This window comes from Alternaria arborescens, assembly GCF_004154835.1.
Source record: "Alternaria arborescens strain FERA 675 chromosome Unknown contig_6, whole genome shotgun sequence".
Lineage (NCBI taxonomy): Eukaryota > Fungi > Ascomycota > Dothideomycetes > Pleosporales > Pleosporaceae > Alternaria > Alternaria arborescens.
In genome coordinates this window covers 108,946-127,307 of record NW_021167861.1, presented here as the reverse complement: position 1 = coordinate 127,307, position 18,362 = coordinate 108,946, and the positions used below count along the sequence as shown (strand labels likewise).

At 50.4% G+C, this 18,362-nt stretch overlaps 8 protein-coding genes across 8 annotated transcripts; 6 read left to right on the top strand and 2 right to left on the bottom strand.

Annotated features, from left to right (window-relative positions):
* Positions 1 to 139: 139 nt before the first annotated feature.
* Positions 140 to 658, bottom strand: AA0111_g3239 (hypothetical protein; the record flags this gene model as incomplete). Its single annotated transcript, XM_028649101.1, has 1 exon — positions 140 to 658. One exon carries the CDS (start codon positions 656 to 658, stop codon positions 140 to 142), a length of 519 nt encoding a protein of 172 aa, XP_028508707.1.
* A 3,344-nt stretch (positions 659 to 4,002) lies between these two features.
* Positions 4,003 to 4,943, top strand: AA0111_g3238 (hypothetical protein; the record flags this gene model as incomplete). Its single annotated transcript, XM_028649100.1, has 2 exons — positions 4,003 to 4,035; positions 4,086 to 4,943. The coding sequence occupies 2 exons, from the start codon at positions 4,003 to 4,005 to the stop codon at positions 4,941 to 4,943; spliced, it is 891 nt and encodes a 296-aa protein (XP_028508706.1).
* Positions 4,944 to 5,271: 328 nt separating this feature from the next.
* AA0111_g3237 (hypothetical protein) lies at positions 5,272 to 6,885 on the top strand (the record flags this gene model as incomplete). The annotated part of the gene is made up of 3 exons (XM_028649099.1): positions 5,272 to 5,366; positions 5,678 to 6,560; positions 6,616 to 6,885. 3 exons carry the CDS (start codon positions 5,272 to 5,274, stop codon positions 6,883 to 6,885), a joined length of 1,248 nt encoding a protein of 415 aa, XP_028508709.1.
* A 136-nt stretch (positions 6,886 to 7,021) lies between these two features.
* On the bottom strand, positions 7,022 to 9,059 carry AA0111_g3236 (Rhamnogalacturonate lyase B; the record flags this gene model as incomplete). Its single annotated transcript, XM_028649098.1, has 2 exons — positions 7,022 to 7,229; positions 7,282 to 9,059. 2 exons carry the CDS (start codon positions 9,057 to 9,059, stop codon positions 7,022 to 7,024), a joined length of 1,986 nt encoding a protein of 661 aa, XP_028508846.1.
* Positions 9,060 to 11,296: 2,237 nt separating this feature from the next.
* AA0111_g3235 (hypothetical protein) lies at positions 11,297 to 12,829 on the top strand (the record flags this gene model as incomplete). Its single annotated transcript, XM_028649097.1, has 2 exons — positions 11,297 to 12,491; positions 12,546 to 12,829. The coding sequence occupies 2 exons, from the start codon at positions 11,297 to 11,299 to the stop codon at positions 12,827 to 12,829; spliced, it is 1,479 nt and encodes a 492-aa protein (XP_028508708.1).
* Positions 12,830 to 13,834: 1,005 nt separating this feature from the next.
* AA0111_g3234 (hypothetical protein) lies at positions 13,835 to 14,308 on the top strand (the record flags this gene model as incomplete). Its single annotated transcript, XM_028649096.1, has 1 exon — positions 13,835 to 14,308. One exon carries the CDS (start codon positions 13,835 to 13,837, stop codon positions 14,306 to 14,308), a length of 474 nt encoding a protein of 157 aa, XP_028508899.1.
* Positions 14,309 to 15,435: 1,127 nt separating this feature from the next.
* AA0111_g3233 (Argininosuccinate lyase) lies at positions 15,436 to 16,899 on the top strand (the record flags this gene model as incomplete). Its single annotated transcript, XM_028649095.1, has 2 exons — positions 15,436 to 15,490; positions 15,560 to 16,899. The coding sequence occupies 2 exons, from the start codon at positions 15,436 to 15,438 to the stop codon at positions 16,897 to 16,899; spliced, it is 1,395 nt and encodes a 464-aa protein (XP_028508711.1).
* A 312-nt stretch (positions 16,900 to 17,211) lies between these two features.
* AA0111_g3232 (hypothetical protein) lies at positions 17,212 to 18,153 on the top strand (the record flags this gene model as incomplete). The annotated part of the gene is made up of 2 exons (XM_028649094.1): positions 17,212 to 17,504; positions 17,583 to 18,153. The coding sequence occupies 2 exons, from the start codon at positions 17,212 to 17,214 to the stop codon at positions 18,151 to 18,153; spliced, it is 864 nt and encodes a 287-aa protein (XP_028508710.1).
* Between the last annotated feature and the right edge of the window lie 209 nt (positions 18,154 to 18,362).

Sequence of the window (18,362 nt, the reverse complement as noted above, 5' to 3'; positions counted from 1 at the left end):
CCGAGTAAGAAAGTCTTGGATAAAGGGGCTTTGGTTTTGCTTCTTACTGACAACAGTTCATTACACTCCTAATTGGGGTTCATGCAATCCTGTATCTATTCCACTCTAGAGTTTTCGATAACCTCCCGAAGGAGAAATCCTAGAACTGCTCTTCCTCAAAATACGACCCGACGCCAGGACTGTAGTCAGGACGTGACGGACGTACCTTTACCGTGATTTTCGCCACGTCCACCAAAGCTTCCCTAGGGCAATCTTCGAGGTATTGCATCCAGCCAACACCTTTTCCCGAGTCATCATGTGCCATATACGCAAAATTTTCAGCGATCAGACGTCGAAGCGGAGATTTTGGAGGGGTGCCTTTGTAAACAATTTTGAGGCTCTCCGGTCCCATGTGCCATCCAAAAGCCTTTTGCGCTGTGAATATCGTCTGCAACACCGCGTTCTTGTACTTCATATCAACCATCTTCTCTCCAAAGACGTATGCTTCTGCAAGCACAACAAAGACTTTTTCCGATTCTTCAGCTTTCTCTTCGCGGGTATTTGCGACTGCTTCATACTGCTTATCTGGAATCGTGTCGTAGTACAACCATCTGATGTAGTCGCTGACAACGTCCACAGGATCGTCTGGGAGATCGATGATATTCGGTCCCGCTTGCATGTTGGTCCATTCTGGCTTCATAGCATTTTGGAAGAATTTTGAGCTTTTGCAAAGAACACCACGGTGAACGTTGAGACGCTCTGTATCGCCAACGCATCGCGCGACTACAAGCTGGATAATTGCGTCGCTCGGGCTATATGTGTTAGTCACAAAGGAAATACTCCCGAGCCACAAGATATAGTTACTTCATGTTGATCTCTACGCGAAGCCCAAACTCCACTAATCTAGGTGCGCGTACCTAAGTATGGAAATGTTTCTGTTTGTATTGCTGTGAGAAAGTGAGTGAGTATCGAAGACAGAAGCTTAAGGCAGTGGACAGAACTTAAAGCGGGGCCGTTTGTTGCAACTTGACGTGTTGCGTGCCGACGCTTGCTGCCTATCTGCAGGGTGCCCTGCGATGTGACGCAGTACTCTGGCGAGGGACTGACGAATGAATTTGGAAGGCAATTGGGCAGGACAATGAAACCCGCGATGCAATCGTGTCTGTTTTTAAGTGCTAGCAATCGTTATAACCTATCGATTCTATCCATCTCTCATGACAGTAATCGAAAGAAGGCATTCGATTGTCTCAAGAAGTCATGATACCTCCATATTCTGTAGTCTCAATCACTTGGATACCACCTGCATAGCTGCGCCACTGGTACTCAGATACTTCTTCACGGTCTGAGAGAAAACGAAGATGAATGCACTGCAACTTGCATATTGGGAGAACCCAAGTTCTTGTACAACTATACTAGTATCGCTTGACCAGTCATACGTTATTGAATAAGGACCTAGGTATCCAGAATTTCCATTCCGCAGACGATACACAGCGATTGCTTACATCTCCAACACTCTAAGCGTCCGCACCCTTGACACCACTGCGCCCCTGAACATCCCCCACCACACCCTGAGCATGATAGCCGATTCCAAACATCCGCACTTGCTGCCCCGACCACTACCCCGTCCATTAGCCCCCACTACTACCACCGATCTAAAGCAGAAGCCTAGCGCCAGAAGTTTGTAGACCACAACAATCACAAAGCTTGTTACCAGGCACCGTACTTACCTTCCTCAACATAGCCTCCAATGATGTTTTGCTTGTCATGCTCGCCAGCTAAAGATGCAGGTAACTCCTCCGCCTGAGCTTCTTTCCTATCCTCAGCCTTGCCATTTGCAGCACCGGGAGTTTTTGGACCCCCCGGGCGCCTGATAAAGCTTTTCTTTCCATTATTTTTCCCCGCCGTTATCTTCGTCATCTCCACCCTGCGCGAAGACTTACACCCTCGCCACACTGGGAGGCAAACAATCAGCTGGTAGACCTAGCTTATATCCCCATGTGGGATTGCCAAGACCCTACGTAGAATGTCATGGAAGTCTCTGGAAAAGCTTCTGCCCACACTGATATTTCGTTGCCGATAGTACAGCGCATAAGCGTTGTGTAACCAGGCTGAGCCAATCCGAGCAGGCACACACCATCACGTGCATGACTTATGACGAATGAAGGATAGCCATCGTTTCCAGCTTAGAATTCGGTCGAGAACTTAGTGCTCGTGACCTAACTCATATCAGAGATGGGCCTCGGCATCAACGTGTGCAATGATACAGGGTCAGTACCTGCATAACATACTGCATCCCGCCAGAAGTGTATCGTGTAACAGGTGTTTTCGAACGCTCCATAGAAGGAGCGTAAGATATCAGCGAAGTATTGCCTTGAACACTCGGAGAATGCAACTGTCTAAGGACTTTGTAATCGTGCTAGTTTCCATGGTCATACCAGCGAGAAAGGTGTGAAGTCGTCGTAGAAAGTGTATGTACTCTCTGTGTGTATATGTCGACTATTTTTATGATGCATGCTGATCTATAATGGTAGACGAGTCGTTATGACTTCGTTGTTCTGCTTGTCGTCAGATGCAGTGTAAGAAACCTTATAGAAGAAACGAAAATTTAGTAACGCCATGCTGAGCCATGCTGAGCCATTCACCCCGTGGTGTTTTCGTGCGCTTATACATTGAGTCGCTACTTCATCGCTAGAGAGGTTCCTTTTCAGAAGCGGAAATGACTGCCACGAGCTGTGCCGTCAGGGTGCAAGCCAACAACCGCGGTGGTCACTCAGAATTCTGCGCAACAGGATCGTGCCGATGACTCCCTTACAAAATCATCGAAATCCTTTCACCATGAACGAGATGCGTCGTGTAATCTTCGGATCTGGATCTATGGAGCGATGCAATAACAAACACATGATCGTGGAAGGTCCGCCGAAAGAGGACTGAGGTCGCGTTGATTAACGTCAGGCAGTACCTAGTCTGATGTAGGTACACGGACAACTAAACGCGCCACAATGAAACATTGTGCGGATCACCGAAAAGATACTCTGGGTATACGAAAAAGTGTTTGAATAGGATCGTACGGAGTGCGAGAGAAGTGCTTGGATGTAGAAGATCCCTTGAAGTCGCTCATACAGCTGAATAGACAGGGCCTGATCGAGCGAACAAGTCTAGATACCGAACACTGACTTTACGGTCGTCCTAGGCTATTGAGGTATGAACACAGTAATCGGACAAAGTCAAAAAGGCTTAGCTTTATAATCAAAGCAGTTTAATGCAAAATCGGTTTTCGCGTTTGTGATTTGATAGAGACGGCGCAAAGTAGCAAAAGAGACAACTTCGATTACTGAATGTCTAAGGTCGGCTAGCGTCTTGGCACGACGGTGAGTTTCCGCATGATATGCTAAGCACACCCAACAACATCGTCCTTTTCCTTGCATCCAACCTGGTTCAGTGGCATGATAGCTCCGGTGTAACTACGGTACCGATGTCAAGCGACAGGGTCTCGAGCTGTGCTGCGCCTGCAGAGAAGCTTCTGGAGAGTGACGTGCTCCAAAGCTGCTCCAACCATACTGTGTACCAAACTAAACTGACTCTCAATGATCAGCGCAAAAGAAAGCTAGCAGTAGTCCAACTTCAAAGCAACAATTCTTGCTCGTCGAAGAGCGACATAGCGGAGGACTCGAGTCGCTCCGACTGTCTACCCAACTACCGACCAACGGTAGTATCACATGCAGGGATGCCTTGTCGCAGACAAGCTTCAGGTACGCCATTAGTCTACGCGTGCATTAGCAAAGCATAGCGGTTGTAAAGCGCGGGTTTGAAAGCAACGCGGAAAGTGAGGAACTGAGGATGTGGGGCCTTGTACCTGCATCATAGGTCTGCATAATCACGTCTTCGTCGCGACATATATAAGACGTCGTCTTCATCACCTTAATGAATCACAAACTCAGCGATATCCAGTTCTTCAACTTATTCTACACTCTATAGTCAGATAACACACCGAGTCTATTCACACATTAACAGCAACACGTCAACATGACAGCCATCAAGAACGTCATCATCATTGGAGTATGCATCTCTCCCAAACTGCTCGTGTACGCATGGACTAACAACATTAGGCGGGTGGTAACCTCGGTCCCTCCATCTTGAACGCTTTCCTCAAGGAGTCCTCTTTCAACACAACCGTCCTTTCCCGCCAAGGGTCAAAGTCTACCTTCCCCTCAGGTGTCAAGGTCATCCGCGCAGACTACGATTCCCACGACAGCCTAAAGGAGGCATTCCAGGGCCAAGATGCGGTTGTCTCACTTGTTGGTGGTATGGCACTGGGAGATCAGAACAAGTTGATCGATGCCGCCATTGCAGCGGGAGTGAAGCGCTTCCTTCCTTCAGAGTACGGCAGCAACACGCCCGACAAGCGCACTCGCGACATTGTGCCTGTCTTTGAGGCCAAGTTTGGCACAGTCAACTACCTTAAGAGCAAGGAGAAGGAGATTAGCTGGACCAGCATCATCACTGGTCCTTTCTTCGACTGGGGCCTCAGGGTCGCTTTCCTAGGCTTTGACGGGTCCTCCAAGACTGCAACCATCTTTGATGACGGTGAGGCCGTCTTTTCGGCGACCAACCTCCACCAGATTGGCATTACAACCGTCAAGGCACTCGAGCACGCAGATCTGACCAAGAACCAATACGTATACGTCAGTGGATTCCAGACAACGCAGAACGAGGTGCTGGCCGCGGCAGAGAAGGTTACTGGTGCGAAGTGGACTGTCAACAAGGCCAGCGCGAAGGAGCACATCGAGCAAGGGCGTGCTAAGCTTCAGTCGGGAGACTATAGCGGCATCCCGTACTTGATCCAGGGTGCTACATTTGCCAAGGAGCATCAGCTAGGTGACTTATCGTCGGCGGGTCTGTGGAACGAGAAGCTGGGTGTGCCCAAGGAGGGTTTTGAGGAGACCATCAAGGCTGTATGGGGTTAAACCGGGAACTGTCGGTCTGGATAGCGTCTCGAGATAGTCCTTCCATCTACTTAAGGATAACGATAATGAATTTGTAAACTTTTCTGAAATACGTCTCTCTCATGAACTGCTGCAAACGTGATGATGTGATGAGGCGAGAGAGCACTGCTGGCGTCTCACATGTTTTGGGACGGGCCCACGCTAGCTTGTTTCCGACACCTGGGGAAGATCCCGGCGAATCTCCATCTGAAGGTTAGGACATGGCCGAAGACCAACACGCGTAAAATCGTCGCACCTACCAATTGGAATAACACCAAAACTTCATAATATCCCTGTGCCAATCATAAACATGGCAGATCGCGCGGCCAAACGGATGCGACGCATAAGCACCGAATATGACGAATCCGAGGGCGACGGATGGGATGCGAGAGGAAACAGCACCAGGTATGTGGCTGACAAGGCGAGCGAATGACTTGCACCCATCGCCAAGGGCAGCGCGTCGAGTACATCATCCCCAAAGAGCAACTGCGACCCAAGAAGGCCCTCTCTGCACCACCACCTCTGTACCACCCGCTTGCACATCCCTGCGCGACGTCAGCGGTACGGAGATACGAACGGGCTATCTGACGCCGTCGCAATCCTTCCCATCTGCCTTCTCCCGCTTTTGCCGGTCCTGCTCTGTTCTCCCCATACGCCGCTACAATCATGCCTCGCCTACGGTCGCGCGCAGCTCCAGCTCCTCTAACCCCCTCCAGTGCCACCCCTACCGCCTCCTCGACCCGCCCACGTCGCGGCACTGCGAACCAGTCGCCTGCTGCTGCCCTCATACAGCGCTCCTCGCCCGAAGAGACGCGCCAGTCGATACACCTCACCGTCAAGTCATCCCCCAACAAGATCAGACAGGCCACCGGCGGGGCTGTGCCCAAGGCAGGCGTCAGCAGGAATAACATAGTCGCGGGCAAACGTGCTTCACGGAGTAGTCGTGTGGTGCAGGAAATCGACAGCGACGATGAGGACGAAGACGACGACGACGACGACGACGCCGAGGAGGTCGATGCCATGGATGTGGACGACGACTCGGACGAGAACGAGGTAGACGCTGAAGGCGACGAGGATGAGGACATGGACGCCGAAGGGGACGAAGACGACGATATGGAGGACACACCAGCGCCCCGAATCACTGTAAACGCGAATAGAGGAATCCCCGTCCAACCAGCGCCAGCGATTAAACTCACAAAAGCACAAGACAAAGTCGAGGCCAAGGAAATGGCCATGGACGATGACGATGACGACGACCTCAGCGATCCCGACTCCGACCTCGACGAGGAAGACGCAGAAGGCGAAGACGAGGATGCCGAGGGCGAGGAAGACGACGACATGGGCGTCACACCTAGTGGGGATATGGACGAGGACATGGACAGCGACGAAGATGCCAGCCGCGACCAGACCCCTGATGTCACCAAGATGACGAAGCGACAACGCGCTCTCATCAATGAAGAAGGTGACGGCGCACTCCTGGCACTCTCCAACGAAGCACAGAAGAAGAAGCACCTCACAGCTGAAGAACACGCCATGCGAAGGGCAGAGATGGCAAGGCGAAGGAAGAATCTCAGCGAGAAGAGGAATGAAGAAGAAAAGGTTCGTCCACCATTCCACATCATCTGAAGAAACAGCTACTAACCTCCATCTCCAGCTCGACACTATCAATCGTCTCCTCAAGAAACAGCCTCCAAAACGTGGCCGCAAATCTATGATGAACGTGGACGAAGATGGAGAAGAGATAGAACACGAGCCTGAGCGCGCAAACCCGCTCTTCACACGCTACATCCAGAATGCCAAGGGAACTCAGCTCGCTGTTCCTGATGAGTGGCTTCAGGCTCCCGTTGGCAGTATATTCGCAGGGGACATGCAGAAGGGGACCCAGAAGCCATTCAGTGGAAGGATGGTTGAGGAGGTAGCTTAATGGCAGTTTGAGGACAACGTCGATGAAGAGAAACAGAAGGTGTATATTTAGCGGTGCATATTATGGAGTTGTGTTATTGCTGAGCATCTAGAACACATCATAATCATGATACAATTATTCCTGTCTACTGATCTAACTACTTCACCTCCAATCTCATCGCATCATACTGTACATACACCGACTCGGGCAACAACGCACTCTCGTAGTTCGTCCCGTTGTACGGTAGGCTCAGTATCAAACTGTTCTCACCGTCCTTCAGCATAGAAGTCGGGAAAAGAAACTTGTGTGCGAGATTGTAGCAGATGACTGCTGAGCGGACAGCGCAAGATGAGGATTGGTTGTATCTGAAATCTTAATTAGTAACAATTTCGAGGCATAATGTACAGGGGAACTTACGGAATGATCCACGGCTCAAGGTCCTTGCCGTTCACATTGACGGTAAAAGGTAGATTCGAGTACGGCTCACTTGCGTTGAACACATCCGTATTTCCTGCTGCCGTCTTCGCACCAGCAAGCTGCACAGTGAACGTAGCAGTAGTCCTGTTACTCAACTCCTTCGCCTGTGCATCGAACAAGATAGTCCAGTTATACGGATGATCGGGCACAGGTACCGGGCGCTCATAGTTCGCCTTGCCACCATAGACAGCCCAGTGGACGTAGTTGAGTGCCTGAGACTCATCGTCCTGACCAACCTTGTACGTCACGCCCTCGGGGAACTCGTCGACGAAATCGTATGCGCCCCAATAGAGACGGTATTCCTCTGTTAGGAGAGGTTTCGTGGGTGATTGAGCGTAGCCGTGGCGGTATTCACCAGAAGATTTATCAGGGGTGCCGATACGGAAGAGTTCTTTGCCTGCGGACTCGGGGATCCATGTCGCTGATACGGAAGTTTCCTCTCCAGCGGACACGGAGACGTCGTCTTGGTAGTAGTCGCCAAAGATGCCGTCGGCGTAGACGGTGAGACGGTAGTTTCCTGCTTTTACGCGGGGAATGGTTACTTCGCCGTCTGAGGAGATGTCTTCCCAGTACTGATACGCTTTGGTGTCGAAGACGTTGTCTTGGAAGTTGTGGCCGCTTTCTGTGAGGATGGCGATGGGGTTCTTGGCTCCGGCAGGCAGGTTGATCTTTGCATTGAAGGTACCACGGCCAGACGTTGGGACGAGGTTTGGTACGTATTTTGCGATGGAATCGTAAAATTCGGCATTCCACTCTGGACGAAGACCGTACTGCTCCGCGTCCTCTCGAAGCTCTTCGAGCGAACCGCCAGAGTTGAAGTGGAAGTACTGGGGTCCAAAGGTACGATCGAAGCCATCGGTGATGTTGGGTGTTTGAATGCCGTGGTGGTTGGAGACCATGTAGTTATATACAATGCCATCGACAACGAGATCGGAATGAACAGGGCCGTTGAAGTACGTCTCGACGGTGTTGTGTACGAGCCATGCGCCGTAAGTTGAGCCATTGGCGCTACCGGTACCGTCGGCATACATACCGTGGGCTTTGTGATCGCGCCATGTATCTTGGAAAGTGTACTTGGTGAAGTAGTCTCCTACTCCCTCGACATACGGACTTTCTTTGTTGGGCAGATACCACGTAGCGTCCTGAACAGTAACCTGACCCTGGGTATCCGGGCGAGGCGCAGCAAACTTCTCATTGGTGACGAAGTGCGTGAAGAGTGCGGGTTCATGGTTAGGTCTGAATAGTGTGCGGAACTCCTGCAGATTGCGCAAGAACGGAGTGGTCTTGTTGTTGTAAATCACACGACTAAAGGTGTGTAGGCCCGTCTCCCCTTCTCTCAAAAACCAGTATTGCTCCAACCTCTGCCCAGTTGGAGCGTAGGTCTCGCCCATGCTGATACCACCATATGGGGTACCAGTAGAATCATTGCCACTGAACAGCTGGTACTGAACATTGCTGCCCCGACCGGGTGTCCAAAAGCCACTTGGAGTGCAGTAGCAGTCGAGATATGGACCAACTCCGGTGTTGCCGTCTTCCGTCCCAAGCAGGTTCTGACCGTCAAGAGTGAGGACATTGATATATCCTCTTGTCTTGCTCACCGACGCGACGAGCCGGTCATTGGCGATAGTCAGACTCCGGTTGTTTTGACTCGCGTTCAGGAAAGCCCATGATGTCGAAGGCAGCAAAAGCGCCGCCGCGGTTGCTACGGTGGAGCGCATGTTGTAGATGGAAGGTGCCAACGAGCACTGCTTACCCTGGGGAGCACTTGCCTCCCCATTTTTATACACCTCGTATCCAGGTACACGGGAAAATTAATTGAAGCCAAGTTCGTTGATCCCAGCCATAATCCGGGGTAAAGGGGGACAGAATGCTATGGGGTAGTGACGCTAATCGGTCCTTCGGTGGGAAAGCGCCCGAGGACAGGGTCTGTTGAAAGTCGAACCGGCCCACATGTTCTTTCATACCTTCCCAAAGATGTGTTTACACGGGCAGACTATATTAAATACCCGATTATGAGTGGTTATGGCTTTACATGAGGGTGTGGAGGATTGCTGGCGGGCGTTGTTTGCGGGCGGTACCCATGAATAGCCTCTCATTTAGGCGAGTCATGACGGAACCAAGGAATGTGCTACTTTCCGGTACGGCCTTGTTATCATGCACACGATTGATTTTCTGCAATTCCAAGCAAGTAATCATAGGCTTCCGTCAAGTGGTCTACTACTATGGACACAGTAAGTCGAATATGTTCCGTATTCTAGCCGTCTTGAATATTCGCAGCATGCTACGCCACACTTCCAGAGCTAGCGCAGGCATCAGCCCTCACATGAGAGATCGCCCAACACAAGATGTATCCAAATTGTGTAGGTGCTGTGTAGTGAAACCTCCATCTACACGGATATGCGATCTACCTCAGTACTCATGCGCGCCCTCAAGGACATCATCATCGAGACGGTGATCGTCGTGCCTTATGAACGAATGATAGCAAAGAAAAGGCGGGCAGATGAAGAACACCTCAGAAGACTGCGAGCAGAGACTAATGCTTCGTAGCATGCACGTCTCCCCGACCCAAGAGCAGAGACGGATGATGCCTTCGACATCGGCTCAACTGCCAACATATTACCCCAAAAGCAATCGCTCTTCTTCGGAAGGCTGCCCCTGGAGCTGCGAAGGCTCGTATATGCCTATGTCATGAACAGAGCAGAACTTCAGCTTGAGCTTCGTGAAGACGGAGACAGGCGCGTCCCGTTCCAGACGAAATGTGGTCAAGCACAAGAGCTTTTGAGATTTCTAAAGTCGTGTAAGATGGCGTAAGTAGTGATGTTCAATGACTCTCACTTTCGTTACAGCATCTAATTGAGATGTTATAGATACATTGAGGCGACAGAATACATTTACACATGCAACACATTTCGAATTCCCAACCTTACAGCATATTTCTGCCTGCATCGCCTGCTTTCGCCCAGTCTATTTCAGACAATCCGTTCCGTAAGACTGAGATGGGCATACGAAGAGACATGGAAGATGAGTCACTTCCTTGAGGGCGATCCACCTTACAATGCCCCGTCCTGGTCACTGATGTGGTCCGAGATCTCGAAAATGGAAGGTCTGGAGTATTTGAGAATAGACATGGTGATCTGGGCACCGTGTGTTGATGCTGCATATGAGCATGTTTTGTTAACACCATTGAGTGTTGCAGGTGTACAAGAATTGCGAGAATTTGAGGTATATACTAGTTGGTATCAGGACGAGCATCCCCAAGCAGAGAATAAGGGAAAGACATGGCCTTTCAAGATTACACGAGGCATGGAATATCACAATAACGAAACGTGGTCGTCGTGATCGCAAGCTTTAGTTTCAGTGAAGATGACTGCCAATATGAACATCATGCTCAGGTGGGTAAATGGCATCTGATCTTGGGAGAAGCCAGCGTGCTCAGCTGTGATAGCCTGTGTGGTGTTGCGTGCGGCATTGGGTAAATTTGGCGGGGTTGGTTTGATGACTGCAGATGTTGTACTCCGATGCAGGCTACCCAGGTACAGTACATGCAGTGCGTCAGGAGTGGTTACACAGCATTCGGTGATCAGCAATCAATGGTCAGGGTATAAGTTACTAGATATGGTGTTTTCCGTCTGCTCCTGAGGTCGGTAGGAAAAGGAAGCCCGGCGTCGCGATTTCGAACAAAAAAAGTATGGTCATTTACTTTTCAATCAGACTGTTGTTAGTATCTCAGGGCCATGTCTCAGTAAAGTAAATCGATAAATGAAGATCATGGTGAGCATGTGACAGGTGTCGAGCAGCGGCCCGAGCCTTCTGACTATCTTCAATTACGTCATCATCGGACTAATCGTTCCCGCAAGCTGTGACATGATTCAACAACAATACGCGTCAAAACATACATTACACAGCCAAGCTTCGCAGCGGGGGGACGTACGAACACACCAACCTTTGTGCAATGATGAGTTCCTTCCAGAGAGAGAGTGAGCCTCTACTGCGGAGCCCTCCAACCAAAGTTATAACATTCGAGCCCAACGACCCAGACGACCCGCGGAACTGGTCGAAAGCGCGAAAATGGCTGATGGTCGCTGCTATTGTTCCGATAGACCTCAGTGTCTCCTGGGGAGCAAGTGGCTTTAGTCCTGCTGCGAGCGATTTCGCGAAAGACATGGGCGTCTCACCGAGTGTCGCGGTTCTGGGATTAAGCATGTATGTCCTTGGGTTGGCTTTTGGGCCTATGACCTTGGCTCCTCTTTCGGAGTACTTTGGAAGGAGACCTGTTTATATCGTTTCTTACGGCATCTTTCTCTTACTCCTTTTGGGAACGACATACGTAGAAACATTAGGTCCATTCCTAGTCCTGCGCCTGTTCTCAGGCTACTTTTCATCTACGACGATCTCGAATTTTGGAGGCACCATCGCAGATCTCTTCCACCATCATGACACCGGGCCAGCCATGTCATGGTTTCTTTGGGCGGCAACAGGTGGCAGTCCTACTGGATTCGTTCTTTTCTCATTCATCGCAAAAGGTAGATCATGGCATGCTGTATTTAGGATCATGTTCTTCATCTGCTTGGGCTTCTGGTTTGTTATGGTCTTTGCATTATACAGTCTTGGAGAGACTAGACATAGCGTCATTCTCTTACGAAGAGCAAACGCGTTACGCCTGCAGACAGGGGACGAGGAGCTGGAAGTGCCAGATGAGATGAAGCAGCGAGGACCAAAGCAGTTGTTCGGCACAGCGCTCGCACGCCCATTCCGCTTCCTGGGATCTGAGGCTATCGTGCAGTTTGGTGCACTTTACAACGGATTCCTCTACGGCCTGAGCTTCCTTTTCAACGGCGCATTCCACATGATTTTCGGTCCGAATGGATACGGCTTTGATACCATCGGCGTCGGTATCTCTTTCCTAGGGATAGTTGTAGGCATCACGTTTGGCTTGATCACGAACATCTTTCAAGAACGGTACTACCAACGACAAGTCTCCCAGGCTGGCCATCGTGACGTCCCTGAGGCGCGAGTGTACCACGCGAAGCTGGCAGCTATCGTATTACCGATTTCCCTTTTGGCCTTCGCACTCACCGCAACGCCGAACATACATCCGTTCTTTGCAGTGCTCGCTAGTGCGTTTTGGGGATGGTCATTCTATACCCTGAGTAAGTCAGTCAGGCGTTTGGTATCAACTATATAACGCTAACGGCTCGATCTAGTCCTCATGACCCTTACTTACACTGAAGATGCGTATAAAACGTACTCAGCATCAGCACTTGCTGGTATCGGACTCATCCGTAACCTTGCTGGCGCTGGATTCCCACTGGTCGGAAGACATTTGTTTCTGAACGTAGGCACCAGGAACGCAAGCCTTGTGCTGATGGCAATTGCAATTTTTTTAGCGCCCATACCATTCTTTCTTGAAAGGAGGGGCGTGTCATTACGCAAGAGAAGCCCATGGGCGGCCGCGCATGAAGACGAGGACGAAAATGATCAGGAATAATGCTACTTGTATCAGCTGGTCCTACGCTGGAAGGCGTATACTGTCCCGTGCCACAGAAGGTGTTGGTGGCATGTTACATTCAGGTCTCGGGTTTGGAAGATCTGACTGCTGCATTCATCGAGTATGGACTACGCATACATGGCTGATCCAGCACCATTTACTGTGGTGTGTTTAGTCAGATGAACACGTCTCTTTAGCTTCGCATACCCAGGCAACGGGTTTCGGCACTGAACGGACCCCAAGTCGTAATCAATCCGCACAGCCGCAACTCTGTTCGATCTCATCAGCCACTAGTGAGGCTTGTCCACCACCTAGCTATCCATATTTGCCTTGTGCAGCGGCAAGGGAAATGGATGGTTCGATCCTTCACACGTGACCTCCGAGTACTCAGCAAATTAACACACTTATTGGACATAACAAAGCATGACGACTACCCTAAATCAGCATAAGAACGTTTCAAACACGACAGAACACATCGTTTCGGATCTGCCCGTGGTTCTAGCGCGTAAATCGACCAGACGTTGCGAGCCAACCAACGCGTCGCGCAGCCGGTGGGTCGGCGCGTAACGCTAGATCTCGCGCTGTCAACTACCCGCCTATCCATCCGCCTACCCACTTGAGATATTCTTAGAAAATGGCAATGTACATATGAGGCTCTGTTCTTTGCGATGATGATACAGTATTCTTCAGCCTCAAACAGTCTTCTTTCCTTCCGTCAATTCCATTCGGTTCTTTTCTTTTGAGTGTGTTCCGTGAACAACTCAGTGTTTCATTCACAAGTTCACTTGCTTCTTTCCTTCAGTCAAGTCTCAGCATAGCGACGGAGTTTTCCCATCGATTTCGAGTTTTCTCATCTACTCATTTCGAGAGCATATCGAACAGCGCGCAAGTCGTGTCTTATCACCAACGACAATCCGAGCTGCATTTACATCGCCACTTCATTCCGGGCACATACCACAAATCCTTCACAATCAAGCTCGACAAAATCTAGCTATCTACGCAACAATGTCCTGCCAACCCTTCACCGCGGTTCCCCAACCACCCACCACACTCCCCTCCTGCGCGGTACCTGTCGGTGGCTCCAATTCCTCGATCCTAGACGCATGCTGTAATGGCCACATCAACGCCATCGCCACATACTCCGCCCCCGACACAACCACATCGTCACCTTCAACATCTTCAACACCGGTCATTGTCAATTCCGAAGACAACGACGGCTGCTTCCAGTACTGCATCACCGACTCTCCAGACATCGTCCAAAGTTGCTTGGCACAGAAAATGGAGGAATACGAGAAGGACAGCGCGAGTGGTATGGGTATCTTTGGCTGCTTCAATACAGATAAGGCGGTTGGTGCGAAGAGGAACGATGACGAGGCAGGATATGCTAGTGCCGGTATGAGGATCAGTGGAGGTAGGAGTTGGATGGTCTCAGCCTTGCTCGGTCTGAGTGTTCTTGGTGCTGTTGTGGGAGGACTGTGAGCTGCGATGGCAGTTTCAGAGCGTATTGAGAGTACAAGGGAGCGATTTGCATGGTCGAGTTATATACCACGGTTGTTCTGTTGAGCATTTTCTGGCGTTGACGCCATATTTAATGAATAATGACAATCCTCATAACTCAATCTTTCGAGTGACCAGATACTGCAGGAGCGCCAGAATCTATCATGCAATAGTCCGAACAGCTTCCTTACACTTCCAGGAAGAACATGAAGGATATGTTCATACCTGGATACTCACCATACACTTTGACAACATTGTGTAATAACATCACTCGTATAGTTGCAGTTACCATGATCCTTATTGTATCACATGGTAACTATGATAGATATTAGTTAACTCCTAATTTCTCCTACATGATGTTAACGCAGGATTTTACAAGTCTCTCAACCGGAAGCCCAAGATGCCAGTGCTAGACCAACCAAAGCTCGTCAATTATCGTCAGCAAAGGTTTGTGCATCCGACGCCTCGTCCGCCACTGAGATCTAGCATTATACGAAACCTAGAAGCCAAAGCAGAACGAGAGGAATCTGGAGGCCCGTCCTTCGAAGTTCCTGAGAGAAAGGATAGCATGGTGTCACGAGCAACACGTGATTCACCAGACTCTGAGCTTTTGAAGCTATCTTTTGGAACCAAGTTGCATGTTGCTTTGCAGCCATCCAAACACAACCCGAACCACTCGAACAGCTTGAGCTTGTTAGAAGCTGGATTGCGCGAGGACGCCCCTGCCAGAAAGCCCGCCTGGCGTCGCTTATCTCACGATGTTCTGAAGCAAGCTCTTGATAAGGTTCGAAGCAAACAGTAGTACTGGGTATTTGTTTTCTTGTGGTGCTTACGATAGCGTATGTTCTATGTTCCAGTATATCACTTATGAACTGGCAATATATCTTGAAATCGAATTATCCATCAATTGACAATGCATGATTGTTGTGTATGTGAACCTGGTGATGAGTCTATGGTTGAGGGGCAGCCGAAGTGGGGACAAGGGAAAGTTCCCCGCGACATTTAGCGCTATCGCACCCCTGCCGCCGATGCGGAGCGTCATCTTTTTCTTGAACGCGCAAACAGTCACAACCTAATTGCACAAATCCTGTCCTCTTAATATACTCAAGATGGCTTCAGAACAGAAGGTAGCAGAGAACAAGCTATGGGGAGGCCGTTTCACAGGTTTGTGCAACCAATGGTTCAATTGAGCCGGCAAACACTTGCGATGACTGGATACTGAGACGCGTACAGAGGGCCTTGACCCAGTCATGGAGCAGTACAATGCTTCTCTACCGTACGACCGTCTGTTCTACGCCGAGGATATTGCCGGTTCAATCGCGTTTGCTCGCGCCAACAAGAACACTGGCATCCTGACCGCCGATGAGTTCGCTGCCATCGAGAAGGGCTTGGCACAGATCAAGGAGGAGTGGGCGTCAAAGACCTTCGAGGTTAAGGCCAATGATGAAGACATTCACACTGCCAACGAGCGACGACTCAGCGAGATCATTGGCAAGGATATTGGAGGAAAGCTCCACACAGGGCGTAGCAGGAACGACCAAGTCGCAACAGATCTACGGTTATGGCTGAGGGAACAGCTCAGGACACTAGAAGGCTACCTGAAGCTTCTCATAAAGACATCAGTACAGCGAGCAGAGGCTGAGATCGATGTGTTGATGCCCGGCTACACACATCTCCAGAAGGCACAACCAATCCGATGGTCGCATTGGATCCTCTCACATACCACCGCTTTCGCGTCTGAACTCGAGCGCCTCCGCGAAGTCATAAAGCGTGTGAACCGTTCTCCTCTGGGATGCGGTGCGCTGGCTGGCAACCCTTTCGGCATCGACCGTCATGCTATGGCCAAGGAGCTTGGATTCGAAGGCCTGCTTCCAAACTCGCTCAATGCTGTCGGAGATCGCGATTTCGTCTTCGAGACGATGCAATGGGGGTCAAGCCTCATGCTTAAGATGTCGCGCTGGGCGGAGGATCTGATCATCTACTCGAGTCTGGAGTTTGGCTTTGTGCGACTAGCCGACGCCTACTCCACAGGAAGCTCCCTGATGCCGCAGAAGAAGAACGCAGACTCCCTGGAGCTGATCCGGGGAAAGAGCGGCCGTGCTTTCGGACACATGGCAGGATTGTATGTCACCATCAAGGGTCTACCCACAACTTACAACAAGGACTTGCAAGAGTCTGTTGAGCCTCTCATCGACCACATTAAGACGGTCAGCGACTCCATTCAGATCGCCACCGGTGTCCTATCAACTCTGACGGTCCAAGCCGACAAAATGCATGCCGCGCTCACCCCAGAGATGCTGGCTACAGAGTTCGCAGACTACCTTGTCCGAAAGGGTGTACCATTCCGTGAGGGTCACCACATCTCTGGTCGTGTCGTCGCCTTGGCAGAAAAGGAGAATGTACCCATGGACAAGCTGAGCTTGGAGCAGCTCAAGGGTATTGACTCGCGATTAGGCGACGATGTGGTTGAGTGCTTAGACTATGAGCGTGCAGTAGAGCTGAAGAATGCTACTGGTGGTACAAGTAAGAGTGCTGTCATGGAGCAGATCGACATCCTGAAGGCGATTCTCTAGAGAAGCAATGTGTTTGAGTAACGCCAAAAAAAACCGGTTTAGACAAAATCTGTGGTAACTCCAGATCATGAGATATGAGGAACGATTATTATACGACTTGGAACACTCAGTCATGATAGATGCCTGTTGCTCGGGCTGAGCACCGCGCATGTGCTTACCCCACTTCACCCGTAACATCATGCCTTCCGCGGATCCGCGAACAGGGCTACGCATACTTCATGATCTTGAAAATGTCTGATAGAGTCTCCAACTAACTTAAACTGCACTTCTTCGTTTCTACGAGATCCGAAAATCACGTCTGTCACCCACAAAATGCAGCCAGACCCACATAGCACCGACGTCGTCGCCAACATCAACTACTTCCCTGCCACAGGCGTGCCAATCCCCAAATCAGCGTGGAAAACGAAATATCTAGATGACAATGATGAATACACTCGACCTATGCTGATCAGAGATGTACGCAAGGCCGATAAGACCTTCGATTTGGATGTAAACGGCTTCACGTTCGTGACATTACCACGCAAAGAGAGGGTAGGACGTAACAGCAGCGAAGAAGATGTCAAGCGAGAATACTATCCGGAGCTAGAAGAAGTAGCCAAGAAATTGTAATACCCGCGTACATATTTCATTATAGGACTGAGGAGACAAAAGAGGAATAGAAGCTAACACCACCACCAACACAGAACCGGCGCATCAACAGCCCACGTATTCAACCATGTTATCCGTGCCCACTCTTCCCCCACGGAAAAAGGCATTCAAGATGCACAAGGCCGCTGGCAAGACATCCCCTCAGGCCACCCACACGTCGACTACGAAGGCTCCCCCGACGCCCTATCAGGTACTCTCACGGAGCTCTCCTTCCCACCTCACATCGATGCCCTCTTCACCAAATCCTCCCGGTTTTGTTTCCTCGGCGCCTGGCGCCCCCTGAAAACAGTGAAAAGGGATCCTTTGGCCGTGTGCGATGCGACCACCGTTCCTGACAGCGACTATCAGGTCAGACTAAGGGAGTTTAGTCGCACGGGAAATAAGAGTAAGAATTACGTTATGAGTCATAGAGAGAGCAGACAGAAGCATGAGTGGTGGTATATGAGTAACATGCAGCCGTGGGAAATGGTCGTGTTCAAGGGGTTGGACTCGAAGAGGGAGGAGCTGGGATGGAGGTGTCCACATACGGCGTTCAGAGTCAAGGGGACTGAAGGAGAGGAACCGAGGGAGAGTATCGAAGCGCGAATTGTATGTTTCTGGGAATAGGAGTTTGAGTTGCTATCCTTGGGTTGGGATAGAGGGTGTTGGTTATATTGTATATGTAGCAATCTGACTCAGAAAGTGGAGCTGGTTGTGATCCATGCGCGTTGTATGAGCTTAGGGACCTTCATTGTCTTTGACGAACGGTGTATAGTATCTTGCTGCGAGAGCACCGTCGATTTATCACCCAGATGCCTCAGCGTCGACGCAACCTA